This window comes from Salmo trutta, chromosome 38, assembly GCF_901001165.1.
Source record: "Salmo trutta chromosome 38, fSalTru1.1, whole genome shotgun sequence".
Lineage (NCBI taxonomy): Eukaryota > Metazoa > Chordata > Actinopteri > Salmoniformes > Salmonidae > Salmo > Salmo trutta.
Window position 1 is genome coordinate 8,897,196 of NC_042994.1, and position 15,273 is coordinate 8,912,468.

At 41.9% G+C, this 15,273-nt stretch overlaps 2 protein-coding genes across 5 annotated transcripts in view; one reads left to right on the plus strand and one right to left on the minus strand.

Moving 5' to 3' along the window:
- LOC115178555 (collagen alpha-1(XVII) chain-like) overlaps positions 1 to 4,189 on the plus strand; it is a 33,075-nt gene extending 28,886 nt beyond the window's left edge. For all 3 annotated transcript variants that reach the window (XM_029739811.1, XM_029739812.1, XM_029739813.1), the window contains 6 exons: positions 216 to 371; positions 767 to 961; positions 1,276 to 1,437; positions 3,180 to 3,260; positions 3,417 to 3,488; positions 3,666 to 4,189. In XM_029739811.1, coding sequence (XP_029595671.1) covers positions 216 to 371; positions 767 to 961; positions 1,276 to 1,437; positions 3,180 to 3,260; positions 3,417 to 3,488; positions 3,666 to 3,715 — 716 coding nt within the window. In that variant the 3' untranslated portion in view covers positions 3,716 to 4,189. The remainder of the gene's footprint in view (positions 1 to 215; positions 372 to 766; positions 962 to 1,275; positions 1,438 to 3,179; positions 3,261 to 3,416; positions 3,489 to 3,665) is intronic.
- Positions 4,190 to 4,243: 54 nt separating this feature from the next.
- The window catches only part of LOC115178557 (serine/threonine-protein kinase 10), a 39,997-nt gene continuing 28,967 nt past the window's right edge, over positions 4,244 to 15,273 (minus strand). The window contains exons 14-20 of one of the 2 annotated variants that reach the window (XM_029739814.1): positions 14,985 to 15,056; positions 13,598 to 13,727; positions 12,458 to 12,582; positions 11,730 to 11,921; positions 9,287 to 9,412; positions 7,424 to 7,537; positions 4,244 to 7,035 (exon numbers count right to left, since the gene is read on the minus strand). In XM_029739814.1, coding sequence (XP_029595674.1) covers positions 6,889 to 7,035; positions 7,424 to 7,537; positions 9,287 to 9,412; positions 11,730 to 11,921; positions 12,458 to 12,582; positions 13,598 to 13,727; positions 14,985 to 15,056 — 906 coding nt within the window. In that variant the 3' untranslated portion in view covers positions 4,244 to 6,888. The remainder of the gene's footprint in view (positions 7,036 to 7,423; positions 7,538 to 9,286; positions 9,413 to 11,729; positions 11,922 to 12,457; positions 12,583 to 13,597; positions 13,728 to 14,984; positions 15,057 to 15,273) is intronic. The other variant, XM_029739815.1, reaches the window with a different exon arrangement.

Consider the following 15,273-nt stretch of genomic DNA (forward strand, 5'->3'; position numbering starts at 1 on the left):
TGTCATTGTGGGGTATTGTGTGTAGATTGATGAGACCTTTTTTTATTTTTGTTTTTTAATCCATTTTATAATAAGGCTGTAACGTAACAAAGTCAAGGGATTTGAATACTTTCCGAATGCACTGTAGGTCTAGAGCCAGAATGACTTACTGGACAGTCTGCATATTTATTCCTATTAACAGTTTGACTGATGTCAGTTCTGCCTGTCCTTTCTAGATGCTGAATACAAAGGCGTCTTGGGTGCTCAGGGGCCTCCTGGTCCACCTGGTGTCCCAGGCCCTGCTGGCCCTCAAGGCCCCGCCGGTCCTTCAGGACAGGCCCCCTACAGCAGCTCTGGATACAGGCTGGAGGAGGTCAAGGACTACATACAGAGTATGGTCAAATCAATAAGGGTTTCATAAATTGTTTTCTACTGAGTGGATAAAGATATGGTTTTACAGTACTATCCAAAGACTCCTAGAGTTACAACAGTACAGAAAGAGTTAGTTTGCCATTATCCACCCTGTAGGTCTAAACCAGGAAATAAAAGTTAATAGATTACTTGAAATGCATTGAGCCTGTACAATAGGTTACCCTAATTACATCACTTTATAGATGTCCTCCCCAAGATAAAAAGGTTACTTATTAAAATGAAAAATAGACATTGATAGGGGATTATACGGACTCCCATTCATTTCAAAGCAATAATTTACCCTTGGCATTGAGTTACTGTCCCAGAGCAGTGGGTATCAGTGGGTATAACTGGCAAATTGTATTATCCTCACCAGGTGATGGTATAAGAGGGGGAATGTTTGGGCCTCCAGGCCCCCCAGGTCCCCCTGGACCCCAGGGACATAAGGGAGAGCAGGGTAGCTCTGGGTACGGCCACGCCTTCGACCACAGGACCAGCGAGGGAAGAAGGCTGGCTGAGACTGAGACAGACTACTCCAATATAGCGGTCCGAGTGACTGACTACATCAAGTGTAAGTGAAACTGAATATCCAACACTGTCATCGCAGTGCTACAATATACTTTTCAGAGCTAGACACATTTAACTCAACATTTAAATGCAATTCTTCAAAGCTTATTTGTTTCCAATGACAATGGATCAAAGGCATGGCACATTGACTTGAATTGGGATGGCAGTTCTAGTAATTCAATTTCTATGCCAATGGGACACAGATGTTGATAAGTAAAGATAGCGACCATCGACAATGAATGAAGAGTCCTACTTTTGCTGGTCATTGGATGTAAATGCATATGCTATCTCTGATCTTGATTGTTTCCCATCCCGTAGACCATGGTCTGTTGAGGGATGTGGTTGAGAACCAGTCTCAGCTGGAGAAGTCACAGGTTGTTCAAGGACCCCCAGGACCCCCTGGCCCTCCCGGTGCACCAGGATTCAGCCGTGTGTTTGGTTCCCATAGTAACGCCACTGACCTTGTGGAATACATCAGAGGTGAGAATAATACAGTAGAAATGTAATTCATTAACGTACAGCACCAGTCAAAAGTTTGGACACACCTACACACCTAAGGGGTTTTCTTTATGTTTACTATTTTCTACATTGTAGAATAATAGTGAAGACATCAAAATGGAATCATGTAATAACCAAAAAAGTGTTAAACAAATCAAAATATATTTTAGATTTTAGATTCTTCAAAGTAGCCACCTTATGCCTTGATGACAGCTTTGCACACTCTTGGCATTCTCTCAACCAGCTTCACCTGGAATGCTTTTCCAACAGGCTTGAAGGAGTTCCCACATATGTTGAGCACTTGTTGGCTGCTTTTCCTCAACTCTACAGTCCAACTCATCCCAAACCATCTCAATTGGGTTGAGGTCGGGTGATTGTGGAGGTCAGGTCATCTGATGCAGCACTCCATCACTCTCCTTCTTAGTCAAATAGCCCTTACACAGCCTGGAGGTGTGTTTTGGGTCATTGTTCTGTTGAAAAACAAATGATAGTCCCACCAAACACAAACCAGATGGGATGGCGTATCGCTGCAGAATGCTGTGGTAGCCATGCTGGTTAAGTGTGCCTTGAATTCTAAATTAATCACAGATAGTGTCCCTAGCAAAGCACCCCCACACCATCACACCTCCTCCTCCATTCTTCACGGTGGGAACCACACATGCAGAGAGCATTCGTTCACCTATTCTTCATCTCACAAAGACATGGCGGTTGGAACCAAAAATCTAAAATTTAGACTCATCAGACCAAAGGACAGATTTCCACCGGTCTGATGTTCATTGCTTGTGTTTCTTGGACCAAGCAAGTCTCTTCTTCTTATTGGTGTCCTTTAGTAGTGGTTTCTTTGCAGCAATTCGACCATGAAGGCCTGATACACGCAGTCTCTTCTGAACAGTTGATGTTGAGATGTGTCTGTTACTTGAAGCATTTAATTGGGCAACAATCAGAGGTGCAGTTAATTGCTGATTTCTGAGGCTGTTAACTCTAATGAACTTGTCCTCTGCAGCAGAGGTATCTCTGGGTCTTCCTTTCCTGTGGCGGTCCTCATGAGAGCCAGTTTCATCATAGCACTTGATGGTTTTTGTGACTGCACTTAAAAAAACTTTCAAAGTTCTTGAAAATTTCTGGATTGACTGACCTTCATGTGTTAAAGTAATGATGGAAAGTCATTTCTCTTTGCTTATTTGAGCTGTTCTTGACATAATATGGACTTTTACCAAATAGGGCTATCTTCTGTATACCACCCCTATCTTGTCACAACACAACTGATTGGCTCAAACGCATTAAGAAGGAAAGAAATTCCACAAATTAACAAATTAACCTGTTAATTGAAATGCATTCCAGGTGACTCCCTGATTAAGCTGGTTGAGAGAATGCCAAGAGTGTGCAAAGCTGTCGTCAAGGCAAAGAGTGGCTTTTTGAAGAATCTCAAAAATAAAATAAATAACACTTTTTTGTTTACTACAGTACACTACATATGTTATTTCATAGTTTTGATGTCTTCACTATTATTCTACAATGTAGAAAATAGTAAAAATAAAGAAAAACCCTTGAATAAATAGGTGTCCAAACTTTTGACTAGTACTTTATTTCACATTATAGATTTTAATTAAGAACAGTACCAAGTGTGAAGTCCAATTTGTCACGATTGAGCATTGGTGGGGCTTTGCCAAAATGCTGATTGCAGCTTTAACTTTATATGAAATAACCTTATGTATCCTCCATAGCCCATGGAAACATTGTGGGACCCCCTGGAAGGCCAGGACAGAAAGGGGACATAGGACATACAGGTCACAAAGGCGAGAGAGGTACTTTTTGAACCATTACGCCTTTTAAATCTTTAGAGTTGCGCTCTTGATCATTTGCCAGGTCTTTGTAAACCATTGTGTTAAGCTACTCAGGCAAGACAAAGTCATAAAATCAGTCCCATTGTGACACTTTCACTCTGAATTCTGGTTAACCAGGACTAGATGGCATCCCAGGAAGGACAGGCCTCAATGGTCTGGAGTGGAAAAGGGGGGGAAAGGGGGAGAAAGGTACGTCATGATAATCACAGGGAACCTATTCACGTAGGATCCATTCTAGGGATACTATATGTAATTCTAGGATGGTAGTACCCTCAATAGAAGGGTCCCTGCTATGCATGATGTGTCGATCTGACCTAGTTATGCAAACCAGATATGGTTTCATTAAGATTTCACATTTGTCCACAGGAGAATACACACTTGTGACGCACAGAAGAAAGAGGAATGTTGGTGTTTGAGAAACAAATGATTGATAAATACTCATTAAAAGGTGAATGAAAGGCCTATGAAATATGTCATGACTCATGAGCATACATGTCTGGGCCCTAATGCCTTGGAGACATTACTGATGTAAATATATTGTTTTCTATTGGAGAAACTGTTGAACAGTACAGTATTCCATGCGCTGATGTATTGTGTTGTGTCAAAGATGTCTTTATGATCTATTTTTACTAGTGTTTGAGCTGGAGTATCTTTCCAATTCACCTCCTTGCATGTTGATAGCAGGGATTGTTCAACTATGTGGTGAAAAATAGGGTGTGCCATTTTTATTCAATAGCTTTTGTACTATTATTGTTATTGTAGTTTTGTACTTGAGGAAAAACACATTTCGTATCGAACAAAACTCAAACCATTGTCAATCTCCTTTCAATGTACTGGTATCACTTTATAAAAATAAAGCTTTGTTTAACTTATTTAATCAAAGTGGAACGTAAGGTTCACATTGTTGCTATAGACTCACTGAAGAAACAAACAGGTACACGATATTGTATACAGGAAATTGTTTATTTACAGAACAATGCAAATCTACAGTACATAGGCATTCTATAAACTATAAAGTAAACATTTTTTTAATGGTAGTTCAATTTCAAACAACATTCTGAAATCAATCATGATACAATTTGAAAATCAGAAGGAAATCATGAAACTAATAACATAACACATATTGACATGATTGGTATTTAATTATATTTTCAATTCAGTTTAAATTTCAGATTAGAAATGAACTATTTGACAATTGAAGAAACTACAATACTGTACCGTAAAGATACATTTCCACATAAATAACTACTGGCAGAGTATCTTCATTTTGTGTAAGGTGCACAGCACTCCTTCATTGTGTATCATGTTTTGTTTTTGTTTGCCACTATTACAGACCAATTATAAAATAGCATCGACTGATTGTTGTTCCTGCAGCCAATCAAAACAAGGGTGAGATAACAAATGGACCAATCAGAAGCCATGATGGCCTAAACCAGTCAGGTCCAACAGTTCCTTTTTAACAAACGATTTTCAACTGTATTGAAGGTTATAGGCTACCACCACTTTAGAGTAGATCATGCATATCTATGATAAAATAAGCTAAAACTGTAGTTCTGAAAATGTTATCAAAACTGTTCAACTCATGATAACGTCATATTCATTTCCCTCAGATTAAATAAGTAACGAACAAAACATTTGACTATGATACAGTAGGCTATACGAATATAAAGATCACTTGGGGTGGGACTTGAACTAAGTCTGATTAAAATAACTACACAGAGGGCCACAACATGAATACCGTATCTTCATACATTTTGTTGAAAACATTAAGGCTATTAGCTAGTATGAATGATAATAAAAAACAGTATCATAGTTTCCTTACAAACAAACCCAAAAGCCATGCAGGTCAACTGATGAATATGGTAATGCAATAATACCTTATTAATGGGAGGCAATTTCATAAACAATACACAGACATACCAAACATTTGCATGAAATTCTAACAAAACAGACCTTCATATAGGTCCTCACAGATTTCTATCGAATTATATAACAACGCCATTTGAGTAACCACAGTGAAAACCTTGTCTCTGTCTGGATATATAAACAAACACCATTTTAATACCCCCTCCTTAGTATGCTAAAACAAAATGTCCACTTGCCGACTACACCAAATTACAAAAAGAGAGAAACAAATCCCAAGAGTTGTGCTGAAGATGAAAGGCATGCTTATGAAACCTGAAGAAAGATACCAGCCTGGGAATCTCAACCGTTTCACAAATGTTCAAGTAAAACAACAGTGAAAGTAGTGATTCAGTTTGGATTCCAGGCTAGAAGAAAGGAACCATTTCCGACAGAAAAATATAAATCCCAAACTGTTGTTAATAAGCTCCAAAAAATAACATTTGATACCATAATTATAACATAAGAAGTCAAACTTGCATTGAAACCCATGCACAACTCCAGGCAGTCACTCCCTAGTCCATTGAAAACTAAATTCAATATCTTGTCAAGATGTGTGTGATTGCATATAAAATATATCATGCCTTTGTCAAGATTCATTATAAAAAATGTGCTTTTCATCCTTTACCAAAAGTAAATTCTTATCAGATCATTAGCTCTTTCAAACATCACCAAAGATATTGAATATATAAGTTCATTATATTGGACTTCTGGTACAAAATGTTACTTCATCCTTTTTATTTAGTGCAGGGCTGCTCAACCCTCTTCCTGGAGATCTACTGCCCTGTGGGTTTTCAGTCCAAACATAATTTAACACACCTGATTCTACTAATTAGCTGCTCAACAAAACCTTAACTAGCTGAATCAGGAAGAGGGTTGGGCAGCCCTGATTTAGTGCAAATAACTAAATGGGATAAAAATTGAGCAGCAATAGTTTTTTTTCAGAGGAAGCTTAAATTTGAAAAGCCAGTCCATTGAAATAAAAGTATACAGGCACTAGATTCTTCAAGAAAAAAAAAAGATTCACAAATGAAAAAGAATCATCAATAAAAAATGTAATCTGCCTAAGACACTTTAGTGACTTGGAGGCTAGGATTTGAGGAACACAGTGCCAAAGTATCAAATTTGAAAATGCATAATGTCAAGAATCGCCTTCATAACTCATTTCAAAAGAGGAAGCTATAAGAAATAAAACTGGGTTTTGTTCAGTCAGTGGAAAATGATTTGAAATGGAGTGAAACGGGGAGGTACTACTTCTACAATAAGAACACAAATTCAAACTCTTGCTACGGTGTGCCCGACTGAACACGACCCTATACAATGAAAAAGGGGTAAATTATGTATAACAGATCACCATTAAAAGGGTCTTCATGATTAACACAGTCTGTAGCTTGAGGGCTACTGTCCCATCCTCGTCCAGAAACCGATAGAGGGGTACACACACCCTTAGAGGGGTACAAACACACCCCTCGGAGATATCGCCCCTTCGTCCCCCTGATTGTCATCAGTGGAGACGGGACAAGGCAGCAGAGGTTCAGTCTTATTAGTCTGTGTGTGTGTGTGTGTGTGTGTGTGTGTGTGTGTGTATCCATCCGGAGTGTGTATATCTATTCATTGTGTATGCCTTCAATATGTGGGTGTGGATATATGTCCATGTCCATCCGGAGTGTCATGAATGGGTTAACCCCTAGAAGCCAGTGGAGTGGACACTGGGGATGGGGTAGAACTTAGAGATGCGGCTCTGGGCTGAGGGGTTAAGGCACTCTGACTCTCCACTCATCTTAAAGAAGACCTCCTGCTCCTGAAGCTTCCTGGCAAACTCTTCCTCCAGAGCCTAAGAACAACAGACAAATTGTTGGTGAGTGGATCACAAGCAAGTGATTACATAATAATCATTTGGCTGCTGCTTATATTTGTACTGTTTTACATATCCCCCTGAGACACCCTCAGAGAGTGGGGTCAGGGTCAGGCATTATCAGCAATTAGGGTTAAGTGTCTTGCTCAAGGACACATGGACAAATGTTTCACCTTGTCAGCTCTGGGATTCAAACTAGCGGATTTCGGTTACTAGCCCAACACTCGAACCATTAGGCTACCTCCCACCCTACCTGCCACCATGTGTTTCAACTACAAGTATCTCATCTCCGAAACAAAATATGTGCCAAATATTCAATAGAAAAATAAATAATTTCCTGTCAAGGGTTAACTGGTGTAACGGTTACCTTCTTCCTGGGCCGTAGTTTCTCCCTCCACTCCTTCAGCTCCTGGCTGTGCTCCTCATCCAGCTCCTTCAGCTTCTGGGTCTCGTGCTCTATCAGGATGTGGCACTTCTCGTTCTGAAACACACAACACACACATTGGGTGTTACATGGTATACTGAATCACAGATGAATCAAAGTGTGTTGGTGTGCTTATGTGTGTGTTTTCTATTGCACCTTGTGCAATTGCAGATTCCCTGATATGCATGTGTGCGTGCGCGTGCTAAATATTTTACACCATACACTCTTAGAAATAAGGGTACGGTATTGTTCCCTGGAGTACAAAAATATCAAAATACGCATAATGTGGCTTCAGAGGTAAACATAATGATCTCACATGGTACTGTTTCGTACCTTTTAGGATACATGTGCAGACAAAGAGTATAATGGCACATTTTTGTAATTCTGTTACCCATATTATGAATATAAAAAGGTACAATCATCACACTCAAAATAGGGGTACAACGTGAAGGCTATTTTCCCAAGTTACAAATGTATTTTGTTTACCCTCAATACCCACCATACGATGCTAACTTTTTGCCACTTAAAAGGAACTAACGGCTTTGTCACTGGGGTGGTATCCCAAAAAGCCACATTTGTACCATAATTAATATCTTCATATTTCCCAGCATGCTCAACTGCAGGTTTATTTTTTAAGAATAGTTTTTAATATCTGTTTTTGCATGTACATTGATTGATTAATCTTATGCTACACAAAGATAAATAACATAAATGTTTCTAAACTAATCCAATCAGTTAGTTCGATTTTTTTCTCCCATTACTGAAATGGTTGTTCCAATTTAAATGGCTTAGGTAGTCTCCTCAAAATGTTCCTAACTCTGGCAGTCATTATGAACGCAGGTTGCAGGTGAATACAATTCCAACAGTTGGATATCTTAACTCTGTCTGGATTCCAATAGGAATTACAAATCACTTTGCAAACCAGCATAAAATTACTTGCAGGTAGACATGGAAAATTCTGGTGAATTTCCCAGGTTTTCTAGAAATCACAGTCTGAAGATTCCTGGAAACAGGAGGGAATAAGGACGAAATGCTTCAAACAGAATTTTCCAAAAATCTGGGAATTTTGGAAGCAGGCCTGATGTGTCTTATAAACCATGAGTTTCATGACACTGTATTAGGGTAAAACTAGGCCTCAAAATAAGGCCTCGTGAGATATATAATGTATTGTCATAAAGAGTTTCATTGGAATGGTAATATATGCTTAGGAACTCACTTGGTGAAGGCCACATGACTGAAAATGAAAGAATTTAACAACAATGTTTCTGTTACTAACAAATACAGTCATGGGTGGTAACTCTACAATTCAATCAAAAAGGCAAATTGGGGAAATGTATTGGAGGCTTGGCACAGCGGTGTGCCTTTCAGATAGTTATTTTTGGCCACCCGTGAGTGGAAATATTGTACAAGTTTAAGTGGTCTATGGTAGAGGTCCATTTTTGCCACTTACAAGGAACAAATGGCTTTGTCACTGTGATGGTTCGATTCCCACGGGGGGACAGTACAAAAAAAAAAGAAAAATGCATGAAATTGAAATGAAATGTATGTATTCACTACTGTAAGTCGCTCTGGATAAGAGCGTCTGCTAAATGACTAAAATGTAAATGTAAATATACTATGTACTATAAAAGCACAAAGCATGCTTTTGTACCTGTGGAGAAAGGTACTATCTGAGGTATGAACTTGGGTACAAATATGTACCCATAACTAAAAGTATAAAAGGAGGACCTTACAGGGTACAACCCCAGTGACAAGAAGTTGTACTCTTTTAGGAACAAATCTACACCTTTATTTCTGAGAGTGTACCTGTAACTGCTGCAGCTCCCTGATGTTGGCGTCACACTGCAGTTGCAGGTCTCTCATCTGGTTCTCATGTTTCTGGTGCTGGTGGAGCCTCTCATTCTTCTGCCTCTTCTCCTCCTGGGCTGCAAACTGACAAACACACAAAAACATCTCAGTTATTCAACTCACACGAGTATTAAAATAGGCCCAATTACAGTTGGAACTTGATACATGCTTAATTTGCACTGGGAGTCTCAAGCTTGACATAGCATTGCCTAAAGTACTGTAAATCCTTCAGTGCCTGGGAAAGTCCCTTTGACTTGGATCAGCAAGCTCTGAGACTTTACTTCTTTCTCCACTGAATGCAATGTCTATAAACCCTCATTAGCTGGCAGCATTGGCGCAAAACTGAAAGCGCGAACCACCGCATTTAACCATGGCAAGGTGACTGGGAATATGGTCAAATAGAAACAGTGTAGTTATTCCCTCCATAAGGCAATCAAACATGCAAAACGTCAGTACAGTGACAAAGTGGAGTTGCAATACAACAGCTCATACACGAGATGTATGTGGCAGGGTCAACGAGCAATCACGGATTACAAAGGGAAAACCAGCCACATCCCGGACACCGACGTCTTGCTCCCGGACAAGCTAAACACCTTCTTCGCCTGCTTTGAGGAAAACACAGAGCCACTGACGCAGCCCGCTCCCAAGGACTGTGGGCTCTCGTTCTCCATGGCCGACGTGAGTAAAACATTTAAGCGTGTTAACCATCGCAAAGCTGCCGACTAGGACGGCATCCCTAGCCGCGTCCTCAGAGCATGCGCAGACCAGCTGGCTGGAGTGTTTACGGACATATTCAATCTCTCCCTATCCCAGTCTGCTGTCCCCACTTGCTTCAAGATGTCCACCATTGTCCCTGTACCCAAGAAAGAAAAGATAACTGAACTAAATGACTCACTGTCATCATGAAATGCTTTGAGAGACTAGTCAAGGTTCATATTACCTCTACCTTACCTGACACATTAGACCCACTTCAATTTTCTTACCGCCCTAATAGATCCACAGACGATGCAATCGCCATCGCACTGCCCTATCCCATCTGGACAAGAGGAATACCTACGTAAAAATGCTGTTCATTGACTATAGCTCAGCCTTCAACACCATAGTACCCTCCAAGCTCATCATTAAGCTTGGGGCCCTGGGTCTAAACCCTGCCCTGTGCAACTGGGTCCTGGACTTCCTGACGGGCTGCCCCCAGGTGGTGAAGGTAGGAAAAAAACACAGGGGCGTGCTCAGCCCCCTCCTGTACTCTCTGTTCACCCATGACTGCGTGGCCACACACGCCTTCAACTCAATCATCAAGTTTGCAGATGACAACAGTAGTAGGCCTGATTACCAACAATGACGAGACAGCCTACAGGGAGGAGGTGAGGACCCTGGTGGAGTGGTGCCAGGAAAATAACCTCTCCCGCAACGTCAACAAAACAAAGGAGCTGATCGTGGACTTCAGGAAACAGCAGAGGAAGCATGCCCCTATCCACAGACAGAACCGCAGTGGAGAAGGTGGAAAGCTTCAAGTTCCTCGGCGTACACATCACTGACAATCTAAAATGGTCCACCCACACAGACAGTGTGGTAAAGAAGGCACAACAGCGCCTCTTCGACCTCAGGAGGCTGAAAAAATTTGGCTTGGCCCCTAAGACCCTGACAAACTTTTACAGATAAACAATTGAGAGCATCCTGTTGGGCTGTATCACCACCTGGTACGGCAACTGCACCGCCCGCAACCGCAAGGCTCTCCAGAGGGTGGTGCGGTCTGCCCAACGCACCACCGGGGGCACACTGCCTGCCCTGCAGGATACCTACAGCACCCGATGTCACAGGGAGGCCAAAAATATCATCAAGGACATCAACCACCTGAGTCACGGCCTGTTCACCCCGCTATCGTTCAGAAGGCGAGGTCAGTACAGGTGCATCAAAGCGGGGACCGAGAGACTGAAAAACAGCTTCTATCTCAAGGCCATCAGACTGTTAAATAGCCATCACTAGCCAGCTACCACCTGGTTACTCAACCCTGCACCTTAGAGGCTGCTGCCCTATGTACATAGAATCACTGGTCACTTTAATAATGGAACACTAGTCACTTTAATAATGTTTGCATACTGCTTCACTCATCTCATATGTATACACTGTATTCTATGCTACTGTATTTATTCAATGCCACGCCAACATTGCTCGTCCTAATTCCATTCTTTTACTTTTAGATTGTGTGTATTATTGTGAATTGTTAGATACTACTGCTCTGTTGGAGCTAGGAACACAAGAATTTCGCTACACCCACAATAACATCTGCTAAATATGTGCATGTGTCCAATAAAATTTGATTTGATTATACTTTGAAAATAACATCTAAATATATAGGTTTCCACTCTCAGTTATGTGTCCTTTGACCTTTATCTCTCACCTGTTTGACCTTCTCCCTCTCCTGCTCGGGTGTGATGGGGCCCCCAGTGATTCGGAGGCTCTTCTTGAACATGGCCATGCGCGTCTTGGCCTCGCTGCGCTGGATCTTGGGTAAGCGGGCCCTCTCCTGTGTCTGCCTGTTCTTCATCTCCTCAATCAGACGCTGGTTGTAGCGCTGCATCTGCTCCATCTCCTACAGAGAGAGAGGGAGAGAGGGAAAGGGAGAGAGAGAGGGAGGGAAAGGGGACAGAGACAGACAGACAGACGGACGGAGGAAGATAGGGAAGGAAAGAGGGAGAGAGGAAGGAAGATAGGGAAGGAGGGAGGGAGAGACAGAGAGGGGGAGGGAGTGGAGAGAGGGGGAGGGAGGGAAATGATGTAGGGAGGGGAGGGGCAGAAACACATCATTAGCTTCCATAGAAATTAGATATTTGAGATATTAGAAGGGTTGCCAAAGTGTTAGCCATGTAGTTGTCTTGTCAACGTTACTCAGTCCGCATTTGGCAAAACAATGACGCATCATTGTTGAATGCAGAAACAGATATACCCAGGCATATTTCCAATCTGATTTAAGATGTTATGAGTCAAAACTAATCATTCAGTATTATGCCTCACTCTATCCCCCAAACTGTTCAGGTATTTTGCTCCTAGTGGTTCTGTTCAGGACTAGGCTTATGAGATCTGATCCTGAATCAGCTCTTGTTTGTCTATCTGGAAGCCTCACTGTACCTTCTCATGTCTCTTGAGCAGCTGGTGTCTCTGCATGAAGTACTGGTCTTTCAGCTGTTGTTTAAACAACTGGTGTTTCTCCTGTAGGTGACGCTCTTCCAGCTCCCACATTGCTGCTTCCCGTGCTGCAAGGACCAAAGACACAAACTCAGTACAAGGAAACACTGCATTACACAGAAGTTCAGCATATTATTACCAGATACAATACCCCACCATTGTAATCAGATCTTTCATCTGTATTCCTTTGTATTTGATGTTGACGAATCTTGGCACCCAAAAAAACCATGTCACTAGATTTGACTAACTGGTTAGCTTGGAATGTGTTTGTGAGACACTTCCTTCAGATGTTTATTTTCTTTCCCTTTCTAACATGGTTCATACCATTCAATCAGCAAGTCATCAAGGCCTATAGCTTGGGAACATTTCTGTAAGCTGATGTGTATGGGATGACTGGAATCTGACCAGGCAGGGTTAGTAGGCTGCTGTTCATGTTAGGTTCTCAGCATTAATAGGTATTATAAACTGGGTGGTTCGAACCCTGAATGCTGATTGGCTGAAAGCCGTGGTATATCAGACAGGTATGTATACAACGGGTATGTATATAACGGGTATGACAAAACATGTATTTTTACATTGGTAACCAGATTATAATAGCAATAAGGCAGCTCAGGGTTTATGGTATATGGCCAATATACCACGGCTAAGGGTTGTATCCATTCACTCAGTGTTACGTCGTGCTTAATATTGGCCATATACCACACCCCCCCGTGCCTTATGGCTCAACTAGTGTCAAGACCTGACGGGCCTTAGGTTGAACTCTGTAGCGCTTCTGTTTTCAGTTATATACTGTGTCACTGTGGGTTTACGGTTTCCATCTCACACACAAATAGTAAGGTTTACCGTATTTCCTTTAAGTATGCTGGTGATAGAAACACAGTCTACCCTAGCTGCTATGTGGTGACTCTGACCTTTGTAAGGTAGTGTATCTATCCTACTACAATGTGCATCTGTGCTACTTGCATCTCACACAGAGCTATGCATCTTCTGTTTGTGGTTAAGGCAGGTTTCTCCCCTCTGAAAGGTGCTATGACTGAGTACCTATCTATAGTTTATGTATCACGCTGAGAGATGCATCGTCACCTCTGAGGAGCTGTTGTTTGTGGTTGAGACAGTCTCTCTCGATGGTGGCCAGCTCGTGTTTGTGTTGCTGGATGATCTTCTTCAGGGCACAGTCCAGCTCCTGCTGCTGTTTCTGCAGGAACTCCTGCTCCTGAGGAAGAAGAGGGAAAGACAGCTGGATAAGTAAAGAATCTCTATATGCCCCTCAGACTACACTCTGGACCTCCAAGCCAGTTCCACTGCATTTTTTCATTGTTCCCCTCTAATCGGGGACTGATTTAGACCTGGGACACCAGGTGTTTGCAATTCATTATCAAGTAGAACAGAACACCAGCAGGCTCCGGACCTCTTAGGGTAGGAGTTGAGTACCTCTGCTATACACTGTGATCCAGACAGAAGAAAAGAGAGAAAGAGAGTGATATTAGTCAAATGACAAGGCCATTAGCAGGCCAACTGAGACCAAATTCACAGAACCAAAACACACCAGGAGTCACAGAACACCGTGTAATTTCTTAGTTAGTCGATGAGTTGTTACACTTACTCAGATTGCCAATACACCCCTAAAACCAGGCCTACAATGTCACTTGAGTAAATTAAGAAACACCAGGAGAGAACTGTGTCGGTACAGTTTAAGAGATGAACAGAAGAAAGGTTCAAACCAACCGTAATAGCACGGCAAACAAAAACCACAGGTTGACGATGCCAAACAACACGTGTCTGTCCGTCAATTTGGAATGGCTGTCTTCACCTCACCTCAACTGCTCTAGTTCCCCCAGTCGACTCCAACAGCACGAGAGAGAGTCACCTTAGAGTATCGAGGCTGGCAGACAGGTCTAGCTTGTTGATGTTACCCCCCCACCCCATCAGGACAGACGCGTAATCTGACCAACCCTACTGTATGGGGTCTGGGTCTGGGCTATGGGTTTCCATAAACATTATTATTTTATTTTTTAATAAGTATGGCTTGAGTTAATGGACCACACTGTGGAAGCTGGCAACAATGTGGCGACAGGACGAAGACTAGACGTGCCGGGTCATCGAAAACATAGAGCACCGGATGTCGACTGGTGGATTTGATTCGTTTATGGGCAATGCTCTGTGAATGTTGTTTTTTCCATTGGTAAGTTCCAAGTTGATTGAAATGCTATGTTCAGGGTTGATGACATTTCCTCTATAGAAACGTGTCGGCCAAATCCCAAAATAGAATACGGCTGCATTCCCTTTAAACCAGACCTCCACATATTGATCAGTCCAGGTTTTAAGGAAAGGAGAACACCCACAAAGCATTCCACTCACACACACGCACCAATATAAACCCTGCCGTCTCAAAGTCAGTGAGTGAATCTACTGCCATGTGAGAGCAGGAAGAGGACACATTTCAAACCAAGGGGGGAATCTTACAACTTACATCCTGCATTGGGGCGTTGAAGAGAGTGCAGGAGGACAACTGAAAAGATTGAATCATGCCCTGGACCACTCCCTGTAGATCACAACAGATTAGACCTATACTCTACTAACTCATAACATGTAGCCTGAATGCCAGTCTGTTTGTTGCATTACTGCCAACACTCCTTATCATGTATGACCATAAGGGAAAAGGAGTTGGCAATAGTGCACAAGCAGACTGGCACTCAGGGTAGACCAGAACAGATAACACTCTACTAATCATCAGCCACTCATCCATAAACATCGCTGGC